At 43.4% G+C, this 20,499-nt stretch overlaps 1 protein-coding gene across 1 annotated transcript in view; it reads right to left on the reverse strand.

The window, feature by feature from the left end:
* The window catches only part of CACHD1 (cache domain containing 1), a 209,636-nt gene extending 189,395 nt beyond the window's left edge, over nucleotides 1-20,241 (reverse strand). The window contains exon 1 of the mRNA XM_051999510.1: nucleotides 19,696-20,241. Coding sequence (XP_051855470.1) covers nucleotides 19,696-20,013 — 318 coding nt within the window. The 5' untranslated portion in view covers nucleotides 20,014-20,241. The remainder of the gene's footprint in view (nucleotides 1-19,695) is intronic.
* Between the last annotated feature and the right edge of the window lie 258 nt (nucleotides 20,242-20,499).

The following is a 20,499-nucleotide window of genomic DNA, read 5'->3' on the forward strand; positions in this document are numbered from 1 at the left end:
ATTAGGATGTAAGCTCCTTGAAGGTAGGGGCTGGTTCATTGGTTCCTTGGATTGTCTTTGTATTCCTACCCCCTGGCACAGTGCCAGTCACAAAAGAGGCTTTTTGTAAATGGTTGTTGACGGATTGATTGATTTCCTTCTTCCATCCATACTACACATTGTCCCCCATAGCTCAGTTAGTGAATCAGTGTGTATCCTGAGGGGAAAAGAAATCCGAGCACTGGAGTTGGGATTAGGATGCCCTAGATTCAAATCCTGTCTCAGAAAATTATTTGCTACATCATGAACAATCACTTATTCTTTTTTCCTACTTATAAAACAGAAATAATAATACCTGTGGTCCCTATTGGGAGGCTATTGGGAGGCTCAGATGAAATAATATGAAACAATACTCGCAAACTTGAATGTGCTCTGTAAAAATTTGTTGTTGAGTTGCTTCAGTCATGTCCAGCTCTTCAAAGCTCCATTTAAAATGTTCTTGGCAGAGATACTGGAATTGTCATTTCCTTCTCTAGTTTATTGTACAGATGAGGAAACTGAGGCAAATAGGGTTAAGTGACTTGCCCACAATTACACAGATAGTAAGTAACTGAGGCTGAATTTGAATTCAGGAAGATGAGTCTTCCTGACTTCCAACCTGATACTCTATTATGACCTAGCTGTCCTTGTAAACATTAGCTTTTATCATTTTAAAGAAGGGGAAACATCCCTTTCACCATTGTTCATCAGAGTCCCTAGCCCTATTTCCCTTTTTCCCTCTCCACTTCCCCCCCCCCCAAAAAAATAAGATGGTTGGCTCAAGAGAATCCATGTTAACATACTATATGGGAGAATGAGATTGAGAAGGCAAGGGAATGAAAGCATGAAGAGAAAATTATCTTATAGTATTTAGAGTTGGCATGGACCTTAGAAAATTGCTGAGTCTGACTCCTTCATTTTATATGGGGAAACTGAGGCCCAGAGACAGAAATGATTTATTAAGGTTTTATATCCATAGAGACAAGAAGCAGAGCTGGGTTGCAAATCCAAGCCTCTTGGACTGCAAACCAAGAGCTCTTTCCATTCCACCACTGATTTATATACAACATCTATCTATCTATCTATCTATCTATTATAACAATGCAGAAAGGTTCCCATGTTCCTAAGTGATACTCTTTGGAAATGCGCAATCGATTCAAAAACAGAGACTATGCAAATAGATATTCATCACCTAAAAAGAAAGCCCTCAAATCCTCCAAAATGGGCTTTTCTTTTTAAGACTTAGAAGCCCACCTTTGATACAGCCATCAAATGGCCTGCTTTTCCATTAGGAAAAGGTGGTCTCGTGGGCAGAGAATCTGATTCTATAATTAGATGAGTCTCAGGGACTCCACCACCTACAATGAAAGAGAGAAAAAAAATAAACGTGGGGACAAAGAGAGGGAAAGTCGAAAGCAAAATAATCAAGAGTGAAACCGTCAGTAACCCAAGGATTTCCTAAAACAAACTAACAACAGCCAAAAATATAGCCCAAAATTGTTTCGGGGCCTCTCTAAATCTCATTCTCTCTTCTCTGAAGGACTTATTAGTCAATCAGCAAGCATTTATTAAGTGCTTACTATATACCAAGAGCTTCTGGATGGTGAATTGGATAGAGCTCCCAGCCTGAAACCTAGAAGACTTCCTAATTTCAAATCTGACTGAGTGACACTGGGCAAGTCACTTAATGCTGTTTTTCTCAATTTCCTCATCTGTAAAATGAGTTTCTTTCAGGGAGCTTCGGGTGGACTGTAATGAATGAAATGGCTCTGGCCCTTCTACCTCTTCTCTTCCCTGGCATCCTCAAGAATCAGCTCCAAGTCTACCTTCTATAAGACGCCTGCCAAGTCTCTCCAGCTGCCAGTTTCTTCCCTTTTAAATTGACCTTCCATCTATTCTGTCCTGTCTACTTTGCACTCTCTGCTGCATAAAAGTATTTTATAGCCATTTCTCTCATTTGTAAAGCTCTTGAGGGCAGAGAATGGCTCCTTCAGATCCTCCAGTGCTTAGGACAGTGCCTAGGGTGATAGTTTGAGGTAGGCAGGTCTTGGAGACAGTGGGTCCCTCTTTCCTGGAGGTCTTTAATGGAGTCTCTAGGTCTAGCCTCCTCACAGTAAAGATGAAGAAGGCCATGATGGATCTGGGATCTGGTGCCCACTCTGACTCCAAATCTAGCACTAGCCACTGCACCAGCATCTCAAAGGTTGCATGAGAAAGTCAGATATATCACGAAGGGGACTGCTCCTCAGTTATGATGAGGACGCGATGGCTTTTGCAGTCCCGTCCCACCTCTGAGGTTGTCTGATTCTATTGTCCTCATCTAACATGAAGAGGTCATTGAAAGCCATCTTATTAGGGAATTAGGGAGCCAGCTGCCATCCGCTAGTTCAGATCCCTTTATTTACCTCTCTTGGTGGGTGGGCCCATGGCCAGAGGGAGAGGAAGGAGTAGGTAAATCAAACCAGAGAGCACATCCCCTCCCAGAGTCAAGTCCATGAGTCTGTTGGGAGCTGCCCATCCAGACTGAGCCCAGTGCCCGGGGCATATTTTGTTGCTGGGCTGGGTTAATGTCAGACTATGTAAATAGAATAAATAAAAACAGATGGAGTTAAGCCCTCATAGCACGGTATCAAAGCCAGAGTGGGGGGGGGGGGGAGGAAGGGAGGTTTTTTTTTTTTTTTTAAAGATGAAAAATGGGCAAAACAAAGCCCCAGAAATTGGCTTTTAGAAAGCCTGAGAGTGCTGAGAAGGGGGACTAGAAAGTAACTTGCTTGCTTTCCTATATCTAACTTCCCAATATTCCATGCAATAATTAGAGGGAAAGCTTTCAAAGTAAAAACAACTAATTTAACTGTAAAAAGGCTCCTGGGGGATTTCCCTAAATGCTTTCTATTCACATCAGTGAGCATGAAACTTCTTTCTAGTTTCCAATAATCTTTATTTCTTGAATATTTAAAGTGATTTCTTTCCAATAGCACATTATGCCTTAATGGCAGACTAGCTGTGGTTCCATGATGCTCAGTTCTTATGGAGAAAAAATATCATTTATTTTTATAAGATGAAGCAGCCAGAAGAGGCCTTTAAGTGTCACCTAGCCCAAATCACTTCTTTAAACAACACAGAAGATTTTCCACGTCCCTTGCCAACACATTTATTTCCTGTATCACAAGAAAAGGTATTTTCCAGCTGGTAAATTGAGCTTAAATTTTGATTCAGAAAGGTCAGCCTGAAAGCCCTGACCCAGATTCTAGCCATTCAATCCTGTGATAAGCCACTTATCCTCTCTCAGCCTCATTTTCCTCATCTGTCAATTGGGGATACAAAATTCACAAGTTGTTGTGTATATGAAGTGTTTTGCAAATCTTAAAACCCAATATAAATGCTAGACTTTCTTTTTATTGTTATTATTGCTCGCTTTCATTGAGCCATCTCCTGGAAACAAGTAACCAATGCATAAGCTACCACATCTGATGGGATATGCAATATTTTCCATCCATAATCCCTTATCTTTCTACTGAAAAGTAGGTTTCATGTTCCACAACCAAAGTTGTTTCCTAACTTTCCTACCTTCCCATGTTGCTTTCAATAACCTTCATAATGCAGCCTTATCTTGCTTCTATTTCCTTCTCTCATAAACTTCCTTCCCAGACTTCCAAGGTTTTTTTTCCTAAATTCTTCATATCTGTCGTTCCTTCTTGTACAAGACTTCACTTGGCTCCCATGTCACAACAGGTGCAGTTGTTCCAAAACTGACAAGCACCCGTGCTATTTTTTAAGGTCTCTAGACTTTTTTACTTAAAATGTTGAGTTCTAAATTCTATCATTCCCCTCTTCCTCTCCCTGAGACTAGCAAACAGATACAAGTTAGACATGTGCAATCATATAAAACATGTCCACATTAGTCATTTTGCAGAAGAAGCTTGGAACAAAAGGAAAAAATGAATGAAAGAAAGTGAAAATTGCACGTTTCAGTCTATATTCAATCAGTATCAGTTCTTTCTCTGGAAGCAGATAGCATATTTCATCCCGAGTCCTTTGGGATTGTCTTGGATTTTTGTATGCTGAGAAGAGCCAAGTCACCCACAGTTCTTCCTCCAACGGAATTGCTATTACTGTGTACAGTGTTATTCTGCTTCTGGTGATTCCACTCTGCATCAGTTGATGTCTTTCAGGTTTTTCTGAAATCATCCTGTCACTCCTTATAGCACAATAATATTCCATCACAATCATACGCTAGAGCTAGTTTAGCGATTCCCCGAGGCATCATAAAGATGAGTGTTTGTACGTGTATATGTACATGTCTATAAGAATCTCCAGTTCTTAGTCACCACAAAAAGAAGTGCTAGAAATAGTTTTAATGGGAAAGAAGGCAAAATGTTAATAAGCAGATTACATACACAGAAAATCTATAGGGAGGGGGGTGTATAGGTGGATTGTGTACAGATGTATGTGTTTATGGATCTGCATATAAGTGTATATGCATGTATATGTGTGTGCAAGGTGTATATATGTGTATAGGTATTTATGTTGTAAGATGTATATATACATGTCTATAAGAATATATATATATACACACACACACATCTTACAACATAAATAAATATATGTGTATACAGACATGAGTGCATATATATACATGTGTGTAGATGCATGTGCATTTGTGTGGCTAGATTATATTTTTAATATGTGTATAGATCTACATTGTACACATGTATGATATGTATGTATTGCATGTATTGTGTGTATAGATGACTGTGTACAGATAACTGTGTATGTGTGTATCTGCCTGCATGTGTGTGTGTTGAGTACAGATGTATATGTGTGTAGGTATATGTGTATGGGTGTGTGTATGTGGATAAAGATATGTATTATATTGTGTATATATGTAAGCACATGCATGTCTTGTGCATGTGTGTATATATACATAGATATAATATGTGTATGTGTGATTTCTATTACTAATATTTTGGTCCATAAGGAACCCTCTGTTCTGTCAGTCACCTCGCTGGGGTCGAGGCCCGGGAGCAGGAGGCAGCCCAGCATGCCGAGTAGCACAAGGGCCTGGGAACCCACGAGGCCTCAGTTGGAATCCCCGCCTCGTGAGTGATAGTCATGGGACTCTGAGCAAATCACTCACATCTCTGAGGCTCCTTTTCCTGTTGTAAAAGGGGGATAATCACAGCCCCATCTCATGGACTTGTGGTGAAAAACTAAAGGAAAGGCCTTCGAGAGCCTCACAATCTCAGCTCTTCTTATCGTCATCCACCCGCTGCGTGATGAGGAAATTTAATCCTAGAGAGGCTGGGACATATCCACGTTCCCATTGAGAGGAAAAAACCGAGGCACGACATGGACCCAGTCCTCAGGGCCCTGGCCTGGCTGTAGGATTCAGGAGCAGTAGAGGCAGCTCGGGAGGAACGATCTGGGTTCAAATCTCATCTCCCTGACTCTGGGTGTTCTTGTCTATAAAATGTGGGTCTGGACTCGATGGCCTCCGGCCCGAGGTTCACGGTCTGGACGTCTCTCCACGTGGAGTCATCAGGCTGACCAGCTAAGCCATCTCTGTCTAAGTGGGCCGTTACCCTCTACATTTGCTGAGGGCAGGACAGGGCAGGGGAAGACCACATTGGCCAGCAGCCTCCCAGTCACACTCTGGGTGGTTTTCTCCCTTAGCGTGTGTCTTATCAGCTCCACCGCAGCCGAGATGAGTCCAAATGGCTTGATGACATATTGGGATTTTCTCGCGTTAATAACTGCTGCCTCCTGCCCATGACTGGCAGGGTTCTCCCAGCCCACGGTAAGCGATTCGGAACAGACAGGCAGCTCATTATCTCCCCATCCACCTTGCTGCTGCTACTGCAGCAACGCACTGGCAACTTTTATCTGCCAGGGACAGTTGCGTTCCCAGTGTTTGAAGTGAAATGTCACTGTGGGCTAATGCAACCCGACTTACATCACTAATGATGTCTCCCACACTTTGAAGAAACAACTCAAAAGCCTAATTAAAAATTCAGATTCCTTCTCCCTGACTTGCCGGTTTCCAACTGCCCTTCCTTCTACCAGGGCCTTCCAATAGCTTTTTGAAATACTCATGAAAAAAAAATTAAAATCTAAATGGGTCAAGCACAAGGAGAGTAGCTCCCCCCTCCGCAAGAGAAGAGCCCCCACCTTGCAGCAATGGACTTTGAAAGCCACAAAAAAAAAAAAAAAAAGCAACGGTTGGAACTGAACCAAGAAAAATCATGTAAAAACAGAGATTTTCCTCCCCTGGTCTGCATTCAACAATTTCAGTAATGTACACTATTTCCAGAGACATGCCGAAGGTTCCTTTATCTACCTGCCTCTCATCATATTTACTTGTAGAAACTTTGGAAACTGGAATCAGTTCAGCTAAGATAAATATGAGGGGAAAGAAGTGGAAAGAGAAAGAGGAACAGTCTGGGGGAGACAGCAAATGCCTGGGAATTAACCGTAAAGAGAACAAAGTGAAAAGGTGGTCTGCTCAGCCCACTGCTCGCTCCAGTGGATAAACAATCAGAGGAGAACAAAATACAAATTGATAGGATCGAATCAGAAACCAAAAGAGTAGGGACATAGACTTTAAAATGCATGATCTTACAAAGATCAAAGATACAAAGAGATTCACAGTTAAATAGTGTTGATACAGTTACTACTGTTATATGATATACTGACAGACTGATATTATGTATATGTATGTACATATGTAGTATGTACATACATATACATAATATCAGTATTGTGTATATGTATGTACATACTGTATATACATATATATCAATTAAAATGATTTAAAAACTCAATGCTTTGAGAACGAACGGAGAAATGGACACACTCCTACATTGCTGATGGAATTGCAGACATATATTTTTTAATATTGAAATCTAGTAGTGTATCATAACATTTATAAAAATAATCATCTTCTTTACTCAGTAATTCTATCATTGGAAATACAGCTTGGGAATTTTAATAAAAATAAAAACAACAACAAAAAAGATTTAAATGAAAGCCATCAGCTTCAAAGCTGTTCATCTAGCTTTATTAATAATTATAAAGAATTGTGATATCTCAATAATCAAGGAATGGTTAAATAAATTGTGATACATTTATGTTATTAAATACTGCAATACAATTGGGAACATTGGTCTAGAAGCTATCTGTGACCTTAGGGGACAACTTGACATTTGACAAGGGCAGGATTTGAGATTTGTACCATCTCACCAGAGCCAAGACTTTTACTATTTTACCACCTGCTTCCCCTAGAAAGAAACTAAAGAAATCTGGAAACCCAAACAGCAACTCCACCACATATACTATGACCCTGGGGGAAGCTAGGTGGCGCCATAGTGGATACAGCATTGAACCTGGAGTCAGAAGAACCTGAGTTCAAATCTGCCCTCAGACACTTAATCTCTGTGTGAGAGTAAGTATCACTTACTTTATCATTGTCACTTTACCCGGTTTGCCTCAGTTTTCTCATCTGTAAAATGAACTTGAGAAGGAAATGTCATTTTGTATCTTTATCAAGAAAGCCACAAATGGGGTCAGGAAGAACTGAACAGAACTAAAACAACTTAACAACAACATAAACTATGCTGATAGTAGTTCATATACATTTTGATTTAATTACAGAGTAAACAAGCCAGTATTATTCCATGCTAAGGCAGTAGGTAGAATATAGGATGCGGAGTCAGAAAGTTGGAATTTGAATCTTTCCTTACACAGTTACTGGTTGTGTGACCTTGGACAAATCATTTAGCCACTATGGGTCTGTTTCCTCATCTGTCAAATGGAGAGAATAATAGCATCTCCCTCCCAAAATTGGTGAGGACAAAATAAGGTAACATATGTAAGGCACTTTGCAGACCTAAAAGTGCTATCCAAGTACTACCTGTTGTCATTGTTATTAATCACAACAAGAATCTGGTGTAGCATCTAAAAATATGAAATTTGCCATTCTAGAGTCACTGACTAGAAGAAGAAAAACATGGGCAATTTTCAATTCAGTCCAAAAGAAAATCATGTTCAAAATAAAATAAACATCAAATAAGTGAAATGACCCTGCCTGGCCAAAGTTTTCATTATGAAATCAATTCCTACTACTTACAATATGCAAGTACATACACACACACACACACACACACACACACACACACAATGATATAATGACAGATATTAGAGAATATTTGGTCCTGTAAACAATGGGGAGTAAACAAGATGGGCAGTTCAGGACTCAAAATAATAGGATCAGGCTTCAAATCCTGTCTTATCCATTAACTTTAGCAGGTCCATCTCCTCATCTATAAAATGAAAGTCTTACAGCCTGGGATCTGCCAATTTTAATGCACAATCATAAATTAGTCCTTTATGAACCATTTTAAAACTTCATTTTTTAAAAATGCTTAAAAAATGATTTGGTAATTCAGGTTGAAACTCAAAATACATACTAGTAAAGTTCAAATTGGGTTTTTTTTAAAAAAGATTTCTGTCACTGATTTCTGTTGCAGCTTTTCTTTCTTCAGTGGTTTCCTGACATTTCTAGATTTAAAGGAATCAGCTTAAAAGTAGACGCCCCCATCTCCCCAGCCAACATGAAGCTGACAGATTGGATCCTTTGCTCATGATCCACTTGAAGATAAAGAGTTAGAAAATTCTAAGATGTTGGAGAAAGAAATTGAATCAACCTGCTTTTCTCTGTTTCTTTTTTTTTAAGGTTCCTTTTGGAACAAAGTGTCTCCTGTAACCTGATAGAACAGTGTGGCTGGCACCAGAGGAAATAGGTAGAAGAGGGATAGAGCAGGCAGACACATTGAAGTAGCAGAGAGGGCAGGGGACCTTTAGTGCTGGAGCAGAGACAGGTTTGCAAGTTCACTGTAGCACCTGAGTAAAATAAAACCCAAATGAGCAAAAAAACGCCCTAATGGCCTGGAGAAAAGTACCTGAGCCAGGCAACTCCTAAAAACAACAGGCTTTTCCTGGTGATGTGTGATCAGAGCACAGGAACCAGCTGAGCCACTGTGGGCAGGGTGCCCTACGAAACTCCATATAATTGAAGATCCCCCTTCTTTTTGTAGATAAGTAGGGAGAAATGGGTACAGAAAGCTGCCCAATCAAGTTCAAGGACTGGGTTTTGCTTACTTTGTTATATGGGGAACTTTGTTATAAGAGAAAGCTCATTTGAAGGTGTGGGATAGGGTATATCCAGAAATTAATAGGATGTGAAAATAACAAGCAGCAATTAATATTTAAAAATATTTATTAATGTTCTCAATCTTTATTTCATTAAATATTTCCAAATTACATGTAAAAAATTAACATTAAAAACTGCATACAAAAACAATTTTAAATATTCATTTTAAAAAATTTCCAGTTTGAAATTATTTTCCCCTCTCCCCCTTGTTGAGAAGGCAAGCAATGATATAAGTAACCCATGTGCAATCACAGCAATGAAACTTTTAACAATAAAAATAATTCATATACTTGGAACAATGTAGCCACCAAAATGAGATCTATGATCATTTAAAACAGTTTGGGAAAAAAATAAATGGATGAAAAATGCCTTTTGTCCACACTAGAGATGCAGATTCTAAAACTAGTCCATTAGAACATCTATTTAGAACAAAAACTGTTATTCAACAATGAACAATACCAAGAATTAAATAGGAAGGAGAGCAGGTAAAATCCTTTGCCCCGTTGCTTCTCTCTCTCTCTGTCTCTGTCTCTGTCTCTGTCTCTCTCTCTCTCTCTCCTCCTCACTTCCCCCCTCTTTTTCTCTCTTCTTACTAACTGTTCCTCATGCCTGCTTTTTGATTTCAAGTTCCAAATGAATCTTCTGGGGAAATGTCTTTCCTGATGTTCTCTAATCCTTTAGCCTTCCCTCTAAGATCATTTCTATTTAATAATAATAATAATTATATATATATATATACATATACATATATATATAAAACCATAAATCACACATACACATATATGTGTGTATCTTGCATGTACACAACTACTTGCATGTTACCTCCCATTCTGGATTTTTAACTCATTATGCTCAGGGAAGGAAATTTTTGTTTTTCTTGCTATCCCCCAGGGACTTACTACAAGGACATGCAGAAGGCACTTAATAAATGTTTGTTGATTTTTTTTCTCCCCTCTAAGAAAATTACTTAGTGCTCTCAACTCGAAATGAAAGATGGTTTTTATCAATGGAAAATATACTAAAGTAAGCAGATTACCATCTGCCCTGTCTTTGCAACCTAAGGACCATTGGGACTCTCCATCTGCCTGGTAGTTAAACCCCCAACATGTGTTCTCTTCTCTAATTAGAATGTGAATTCTTTGACATCAGGGATGCTATTGATTTTGTATCAGTATTCCCAGCATTAAGAATAGCTGGCAAACAATAAATGCCCCATAAGGTTGTTTTTTTTTTTTTTTTTCATTCATTCCTTCACTCCCTCCCTCCAGCAATCCAAGTCAGGACTAGAACAAAGTTGGCAGAAGCAAAAAAAAAAAAAAAATCCCTTCTTACTTCATTATTGTCACCACGGTCCTGATAGTTGTTAAAGCCCCATAATGTTATAAGATAATAGATGGAAGACAGACTTATCCTTTAAGGAGTTTACAATCCATCGGTGGAACCACACACTCGGAGCAGTTCAGAATTAGAAAAGACTCATTGTTAGCTTAGTCCAGCTCACAGTTGACCATGAAGTCTCTCTACAATAGACCAGACACATGGTTGGCCAGCATTAGCTTGAATAATCCAACCTCAAGGATTGGAAGGGATCTGTCCAATTTGGAATAACTTGAATTATGACCAGGTTTTTCCTGGCATCAAACCTCTATCTCCCTTAGCAACTTACGCCAAATACTTCCTTCCAATACTTAGGCCAAAAAGCATGAGGCTACCCTCTTCCAGGTCACATCTCTTCAAATATGTGAATACAGCTATTGTGTCCCTTCCCCCCTCCAACGTCCAGATCAAACATCCTTGACTTTCAATTGATCTTCATGGGAGAGTAGCAAGAACTTGGGATTCTTTATCATTATCATTCCAGCTGCCCAATTGTGGACACTCCAATCTTCCTTAAAATGTTGTACCTAGAAATGATCATAATATTCCAGATTTCATCTGGAGTATAATGGAGCTATCCTCTTCTAGTTCTGAGTACCATGCTTCTTTTAATGCAGTTAAGAACACATGAAGGTTTTGCTGTTTGGGGGAGGAAGAAGGGAAAGGTTTTCACATTGTTCACTCTCACTGAGGAAACTAGTGGGGAGAGGCAGAGAATCTGAGAGCCAAGAAGGTCTGAATTCCAATTCTGCCAAGACACTAACTATCTTTAGTTAGTTTATCTTTCTCTAATGCCTGGAACATAGTAAGTATTTAACAAATGTTTACTGACTGAGTGGACAAGTCATAGACCATGGAAAAGTCATTTAATCTCTTCTCAGTCTAAATTTCTTCATTCATAAGATGAAAGTTAAAATAGCACCTTTTTTGCATTGGTATTGTGATGGTCAAATAAGAGAATCCAGATAAAGCACTTTGTAAATTATTCACTATGTATGTGCATATATATTTCATTATATAAAAAATTTCAAACTGTATCTACATATCTCACTATGTAAATGTTAGCTATCATCATCATCATCATCACCATCATCATCATCATCATCCCTACTGAGTTTAGATTCCACTGAAACTCTCAGATCTTTTTCTGGCAATCTGCTAAATGACCCTGTTTCCCCCATTTTGTCCATGTGTTGATTTTTCTAAACCAATCAGAGCATTTATATTTATTCCTATTAAGTTTCATCTTAACGTCATACAAAGTTCTAGCTTGACAAGATCTCTTTCAAGTCTGATTCACTCTTAAAATCCATGACGAGTCTACCACTTTCTTCTTTCTCGACACTATATCGCTATCTAAGCTTGTGGAATATTTGCTCTCAGATCATACTGCTGACTCTTATCGAGTTTGCAGCACACCAAAATAGGACAATTGTGTGAGAAAATAAATGAGGAAAGAAAGCAGATCACATGATCAGTAATGGTTACAACCACCAAGTCTAACAAGTGAGTCCAAAATAGAGAGGATGAGTCCCTACAGAATGCCTCCATTGAACATCAGAACCAAGATTGCCTCAATTTCTGCCTCTACTTCCACCTCTAACCCTAACCCTCATCCTACAGCATAATTCTCCTGGCTACCATAAACCTAGGCCTTTAGAACCAGAATGGACCTTGGAGAACATCTAATAGTCTAGCACCTTCATTTTGTAGAAAAAGAACTCAAAGCTCAAAGAGGCAGATAAGAACTGATTTGCTCAAGATCATTAAGTTGGAAAGAGGTGATATTGATTCTGTGTAACCCAAGTCCTATGAGGCCAGATCTCAATGTCCTTTCTACTCCAATGCCGTGCTGTCTGCCATCATAACCATCAAGTCTTCTGCTCCACTGTAGTCACCAATGTATGAAACCATCATGGCTTCTATGATCTCCAGGGAGACTGTAGTAAATTCCAACTCATCCTCTGTTGCTAAATGAAAAGTTTTGATGGTGGTAGAAGGATAGAGTCAATTATAAGAGATGAAACTGAGCTGCAACTCAAGGAACATGTAGTCATTACAATGTACCTGGCACTGGGGAAAAAGACAATCCCTGCTCACTCACTTTTGTTCTAGAATCACAATTCAGAATGAGGAGCCCAGGGACCAACTAGACCAACTACCTCATTTTTACAGATGAAGAAATAGAGGCTCCCAAAATTTAGGCTTGCCCATGGCCACCTAGGGGATAGAGTTGGAGGAACAAGGATGTGAAGTCCTTGATTGGATCTCTAAGATCCCTAAATTAATGGTCCCATTTAGGCAAATAAGCACACTTAAACCAGAAAGAAAAATCACAGAATTAAGAGTCAGGAGACCACACTTGGAGCTTGAGGCTCTACCAGAAACAGATATCTGAACATGCAATTCCTGAGTCTAATCTTCTTTCTTATTCTCTAACACAAATAAATGGCACTACACAATCTCTTGGTTCCCTTCCAGCCCAAATATTCTACCAGTCCACCATTGTGAGTGATGGCAATTCCCATTGTGACATAAGACACAATGCAGGGACTTCCATGTTATCTTCCCACTTTTCTTTGGTATTTGGCATGGAAGAGAGAGAATTAAATTACTTGGGTGTCAAGGAAGAAAGTGCGTAAACTATAGAGGGAATTTCTGCAACTCCTCTAACAAAACCCAGCATAAAAATGGCTGATTCTATGAGGTACAAGCCCATCTCCCCTCCAAAAAAAATACCCTCCTAAACTTCAGGCAAGGCTGACATTGCTAATTATATAAGAAGAGGACTCAGGACTAGTAGGGACAGGTATAAACAGATATAGGGCCAGGTACAGAAGGGAGGAATGGGAATTCTTTTTAAAAAAGCAAATAGAATGCAAGGCTATTAAGACAGACAATTTTAATGATTTTTTTCCTTGGGTTCATTTCCACTATGCTCAACTCAAATGTGTTCGACTAATGGGCAATTTGATTCTGCCCCCTGGAGATTCCATTTTGGAGGAGTAGAAGATTTTCATTAATGCTAAGTGGGCTGTATTCATATGACAATAACCATGCTACTTATGCTACTTATAAATGCCAATGCATGACTTTTTCTAAAATCTCTCCTATTTGGTGAGAGACAGAAAGAAATCTTAAAGGTCGATAAAAATCTTCTCTTGGGGGAGGAGGTGGTATGATACCCTATATCACCCAGAAACCATTTATTGAGCCCAGGGAAACATTTGTTTGCCCATACTTGTGGGCTTCCTGTGTTCCAGAAACTCCCCGATGATGATCCTAGACTGAGTTTTTATGGTAAGTGGGCTTTACAATGCTGGTTAGAATAGCTAAAAAGGCCAGATCTCACTCCTAACAAGAATCATGTAAGCTAAAGTTGGGTATTTCCTGTGCCTCATATACAGCAGCCTATCTCCCATCTCAAAGTCTGGTTAATTCTCCAGCATGCATTTAGAGTTATGTCAATGATCTTCCTAAAAACAGATCTGACCATGTCACACACACTTAGTAAACTCTTAGCCTTTTTTGAACTTAATTCACCAGAACCTCAAGACATCAGCCTATGAAGTCACTGGTCCTCTTAGAAGATGAATAGCCAACAACAGCAATGGCGCCTGTCACTTCCAAGCTCAATTACAAAATTTTTATTTAGCTTCCTCAAGTCCTTCATATTCTGTCCTTCCTCCCCATCTCCACCCTCACTACATTCATCTTTCTAGTCTTCTTATACCATACACAATGCCCCACCCTATGCATCCTCCTCCAAATTCTTCCTCTCTGTGTTCCTCCCACAAGATCGTCTCATCTAGGGGCTCTGGATCTCCTTTGCCTGGAATTTTCTCCCTCCTTTTCTCTGCCTTCCAGCTTAACCGACTTCCTTCAGCTTCCAGTTAAAATCTCATCTCCCCAGGGGTTGGCAGACATAGCCACTAGCCTATGTTTGTTGTTCTGGTGGTGGTGGTTGCATGGTCTGGGGACTAAGAATGGTTTTAAAGTAAAGGCAGGAGGATTCAGTAAGGCTGGGTAGGGCTTTGCTCACTGCTTCAAGAGCTATCTTTCCCAATCCTCCTTAATTCTAGCCTTCCCTCTGTTGATTATCTCTAGTTTATCTTGTCTGTAGATTGTTTATTTGTCTTTCCCACCAGACTGTAAACTCCCCGAGAACAGGAATGTCTCATCTTGCTTTATATTCCTAGGGTTTAGGAATTACCTGGAACATAATAAGTGACTTAATAAATACTTACTGGATGACTAGCATTGGAAAGTGAAGTGACAGAGTTAGAGCCTCTGACTCCCTATTGACTTCTCACCACCCCCTATCACAACATTCACAGCCCTGCTCATCTCAACCATCAACAAGGTTTGTTAACACAATGCTAGGTACCCAATCAAGGCTTGTTAACACAATGCTAGGTACCCAATCAGGGCTAAATTGATGTCATTCTTTAGCTAATTATTTTATTGAACAGCAACAAGGAATATAAAAGAATTTCCTGGTCATTTGCCATGCACTGGTCACCACTATTTGTCATACTGAACTAAATGATTTTTCATGAGATATAATGAAAAGAAGCATCTAAATTCCTATCTGAGCTTCAGTGATTACTAGCTGTGAGACCTTAGGTAACTCATCTTACCTCTGAGTTTTCTTGCAAGGGAAAGAATAAAATTGGTATAGGATTTAAGAATGTCCTTGTTGGAAGGGATTTCAGCAACCATCTCCTCAGCCCCCTTCTATAATGCCTTCTATAACACATCTTTTTGCTGTTCAGTTGTATTCTACTCTTTGTGACTCAATTTGGGGTTTTCTTGGCAGAGAAATGGAATGGTTTTCATTTCCTTCTTCAGCTTATTTTACAGATGAGGAAAGTGAAAGAAATAAGGGTGAAGTGACTTATGCAGAGTCACACAATTAGTGCATGTCTGAGGCTGGATTTGAACTCATGAAGATGAATCTTTCTGCCTCCAGGCGCAGAGCTATGTGCACTATGGCGCCACCTAGCTGCCCTCCTGGCAAGGAATCAACCTGGATTTGCTGGAAGAACATCAATGACAGAACAAGCTCCTGAAGCAGTCCCTTTCCCTTTTAAATAGTTCTTTGGGATTCATGGTCTCTCAGAGCTCTTCCAATTCAACAATTTAATTCTGTCTAATAAGATCACAAGTTGCTTGAAGGCAACAACTATAACTCTGACTTCTCTCTAAGTCTGCTCAGTGCCAGGGACAGTCCCTTGCACACAGTAGGTACTTATTAAACATTAAGACATGAAGGTAGAAAAGGCAGGTCTAGGTCTCGCTGCCACTCAGAGCATGAGAACCATGCTAATGTTGTCCACTCAGAGATTATCTTCCATACACTCTGTATTTGTTTATTTATATTGAATTATTTTTGTATCAGTTTCATTAGCTCATGAGCTCCTAGAGGACACTGTTTTTTGCCTTTCCTTTTACCTCTGGCAGAGCCTAGTGTCTTCAGAGTATATTTGTTGTTGATGTTATTCAGTGTTTTCAGGGGTGTGACTGATTTTCTTGGCAAAGAGCCATCTAATTTTACAGGTGAAGAAACCGAGGCAAACAAGATTAAAGTGACTTGTCTTAGGATCACATAGTTAGGAAGTGGCTGAGACTGGATTGGAACTTCCTGATTCCAGCAATCTGCTATCTTACCTAGCTGCCCACAGGGTATGTAGTAAATACACATTTTAAAATGCCTGTTGACTTATCTCCAAACAAGAGAGAAAGATCTAAGACAACACAGTCACCTCCCATTTCTTTGCAGAAGAGGATATTCCACAAATGTGAAATATCACATATAATATCAGATATTTTAAACTTACTGAATAAGTTTTCCTGGATTTCACACATAATAATAATAATATTTTAAATTTATTAAGTCTTCCTGGATTTCTAAGCTTGTTTGTTTATTTAATTCTTTATAAAAGGGTTGGTTCTCTGAGAGGGGGAAGAGGAAAGGACAGAGAAGGAAATCTAGATCATATAAACCAAAAATATTAGTTAAAATTTTTAATTGAATAAATATGTGTTGACTGATTGAGACATGGCCAATGATTAGAAAAGGGAGAGATCCAACTCTCAGCTTGCCCATTTGACAGGGCAACTGAGGACCACGGGTGTTTTCCCATGGCCACTGCTTTCTAGACTTTTGATTTGGGATTTGATGTTCCTGAGATCTTGGTAGGATCTCCCCTCTAACCCCCACCTGCCACCCTCAAGAAGAAACTAAAATCAGATTCCCCCCAACCTATCAATAGACAGTGTCTTTGCTATCTAAGCAGCTCCACTCCATGGCAGCTTCCTTAGGTCAATGGAGATGGTTAAGAGCAATTAATTTGAAAGAATTTTATTTCCAAACTCTTTTCCTAAATAGGGAATGCAAAGAACAGATCGGCCTCATTAGGAAAACCCAGATCTAAAGCCTTAAGGAAAAGGGCTTCTCCAACTGTCGTACTCCATTAAGGAGCAGGAGAAAACCATGGCAAGAAGAGAGGCCTGGTTTGTGTTTTTCTAAAATCATCCCCCCCTGGGTGATCTAACGCTTTTAGAAGCATCCTCGGCCTCCTTCCCTCCCTCTTCCCCTCTCCTTCTTCCTCCCCCCCCCCCCAGCTGCTGCTCCAAGCACAAAAAAGGGGCAGGACCATTTGGGGGGCAGTTTTGTCAGCACGATTTTAATGCCAATTTTTAAAATTCCATATTCGATCCCTGAATAGCTTAGCAGCAAAAGCTGTTGAAAATGCAGGTCAACTTCAAAGGAAACTGGCTGATAAGGAAAAGTTTAGTTAGGGAGGAAAAAAAAACAGAAGATCTGCAGGATAACAAGATGATGGCCACCAAGAAATGAGGCCGGCCTAACTAGCTCCACCCAATTGTCCACTTGGTGGTCAACATGGGGACCCTGCCTTCCTGAGCTTCCACATCAGACCCATCCCAAACAAGTCCGAGTCTGGCCCCAGCCTTCTTGGGGTTGTCACAAAGCTCCCCAGTGTAAGTGACCAAAGCCCCATGATTCTGCTGTCCAAATTCTGCCATTGGGGGAGGGGAAGGGAATGCCAACTCTGGAAACTGAGGCATGTGCCAAGGGGGAAGTAGCTGGCCCTCAAATATCCCGGGAAGGAAGCAAGTGGCCCAGCTCTCCCTGCAATCCCGGAGGCCCGTCTCCCAGATAAAGCCGAGGGGGCCACTCCACTTTTTGCAGGACAAAGGCCGAGCCCCAGGGGGCCAGTTGTGGCCACAAAGACTTCCCAAAGGTGCCAGAATGAAGCCGGTTTGGAGGAGATAAAAAGCCATTTGGATCCACCTCCTGTGGATTTATTTTTAAGGGTCTTCTTTACAATGGCTTTTAAAACTACATTTGCCTCAGATCCCTACCTGAATTACAATGTGTGGGGATCTGATTTCACCTTTTGTCTGCTGGGAGTGAGAAGTGCCTGCCGGCAGCCAGCTCCTCCGGAGACAAGCCCCGGCCAGCCAAGGGGAGCAGCCGCCAGCCCCCCACATTTGCAAGGGCCCCCACCAGAGGTGTGAAAGCTAGTGAATCACCAGCCCCAGGATCTCGGGTGTTGGGGGCGGGGGGCGGTGACTGTTCAAGAAGACATGCTGCTTTTTTGGCCTGAATTATTTTCCACCCAAATATTTATTTTACACAACAGGTCTCCCCCCTCTCTTTCCCTCCCCCCCCCCTTTTTTAAACTGGATTCCTCAGAAAAGTCCTTCGTGCTCCAGAACTTAGCGTGTCCCAGGCCCAAATCTGAAGAAAATGAAAACGGATCCTGAAGCAGACAGACCTGGGCTGGGGGCAGCCATGGGGCCCGGCCCCGACAATTGTTCCCCAAGAACAAGGGGAGAGGGACGGGGGCTCGCGGGCTGTCTGGTCCCTTACGCAAGGGCTGGCCCAATTTCCCTTTTCCAGCGGCCCTTCTCTCTCGGCATCCTCCCTCCGCGCGCCCCTAAAAAGTCTCTGCTCCGACTTGAAAAGTCTGCAACTCGGCCTCCAGAAACGTGCTCTCCCCGAGGGCCGGAGAGGGAAAGGGAGGAGAACTCCCGAGGAAACCCGAGTCCCCAAATGATTCCCGACATCTCTCCCGGCGGGAGGCGCAGGCAAGGAATGAAATCAGAGCCGTCCACCTAGCACACCAGAGCATTCCAGCGAACCCAGCCGGCCTCCCGAGGCCCCAGGATTATTCTTCACGCTCTTATTGTTGTCATTAATAACACATTACCCCACGAGCTCCGCGGGGTCCGCCGCCTGCTCCAAAAGGGAACCTGAGCTTTCTCCCGTGAACGCAGCCTGGGCCTCCCCGCCAAGCACAGGAAAATAACCTCCCAGACTCGAGGGAGGACAAGCCCCCGGACGCTCGTCCTCGCGGCCACCTCTCCCATCATCATCAACAGGGAGCCCGTGCAATTAGTCCGCCAAGTCCCCTTGCTCTCCTGAGTCAGAGGGAGGAAGGTCACCCAGCTGGGGGGAGCCGGAGCCGGTCCTCACTCCGCCCAGAACACCCAAACCAAAACAAACCCCAGTTCCATCCCACACCCCAGCTCAGCCACAGCTCGCCGAGGCGAGGCTGCCGCCCAGCCCACAAGGCTGGAATCCAGAGCCTCCGGGGTGTCCCGGGCGACGGATTAGCAAAGCCCCGGCTCTCTCCTTGCTAGGGGCTGGGAGGTGCAGAAACCAGCCCACCCCCCACTTCCCAGGGCACCTCTGTGGGCATTCTCCCGAATCCCAGGCGATCTGGCTCCGGGGACCCGAGTGCCAGGAGTGTTGGGGCGGTAGAGTGTGGGGACCAGTGGGGCCTCCAGAGGGGAGAAGAGAAGGGGGGCCAGGCGGCCCCCGGGCGGAGGAGACAAAGAAGAAAGCGGAGTTTGCGGGGGAGAGGGAACGGGGAGGAACTTTGCAGGGAGTTGGGGAGAGGGGTGACGAGAAGGGGGATCGGAGTGAGGGGAGAAGTTTGAGGGAGGGACGAAGCGTGCAAGGCAACGAGGGTTGTGCAAGGGGCAGACGCCGCTCTGCCCGAAGCAGAAGGCTGGCGAGTCGGCGCGGGCGGGCGGGGGGCGACGGGCGAGCTGCCTACCTGCATGGTGACGACCCCCAGTTCCTCGGCCGCTAGCCTCCGCATCTGGCTGGCCAGCACTTGCGCCTCGTCCAGGATGGAGAAGTCAGCGTCGGCCGCGCCGCCCAGCCGCCACAGCAGGGCCAGGCAGAGCAGCCAAAGCGGCGGCTGCGGCCCCCGGTCCCGAGCTCGGCCCCCGGCCCCGGCCCGGGAGGGCGCTCCGCCGGCCCGGCCCCGACCCGGGCGGCAGCAGCAGCAGCGGCGGCTGCGGCCGCCGGCGGCCAGCCCCGACTCCGCCGCCGCGTCGGGCTGGGGCTCCCCGCCGGCTCCCGGGGCCATGCTGACCTGCTTCCCCTGGCTCGGGGCTCCCGCTTCGGCGAGGGGACGGACGCGGGCTGGGCTAGGGCAGTGCCGCGGGCGCCCCGGCCCGGCCCGGCTCGGCTCTCTCACTCCGCGCTCCCCGAGAAACTTTGTGCGGGCCACTTCCCGGCGCCCGCCGAGGGCTCCCGGCTGCCGGGCGGCCACGGAGCGAGCCCGGCTACGGGGCGGCAGACTCGGCGGCCAGCATCGCGCGGGCTTCGGAACGCCAGGGCTCGGGGGCTGGGCTGCGCGGGCTCGGGGAGCTGGGCGCCCGGGCCCGGGGCTGCGCGGGGCCCCGGCTCTGCCCGCTAGCCCGTCCGCTGGTCCGCTCGGCCGTCGGGCCGAGGTGGCGGCCGCTTCGGCTTCTTCCTGCCCGGCCGCGGCGAGGAGCCCCCGGAGGCGGCGGTGGCGAGAGGCGGACTGCGGGGCCGGCCCCGGAGGAGGGGCGGCCGGGAGGAGGGGCGG

Source organism: Antechinus flavipes, chromosome 4, assembly GCF_016432865.1.
Source record: "Antechinus flavipes isolate AdamAnt ecotype Samford, QLD, Australia chromosome 4, AdamAnt_v2, whole genome shotgun sequence".
NCBI classification, from domain to species: domain Eukaryota; kingdom Metazoa; phylum Chordata; class Mammalia; order Dasyuromorphia; family Dasyuridae; genus Antechinus; species Antechinus flavipes.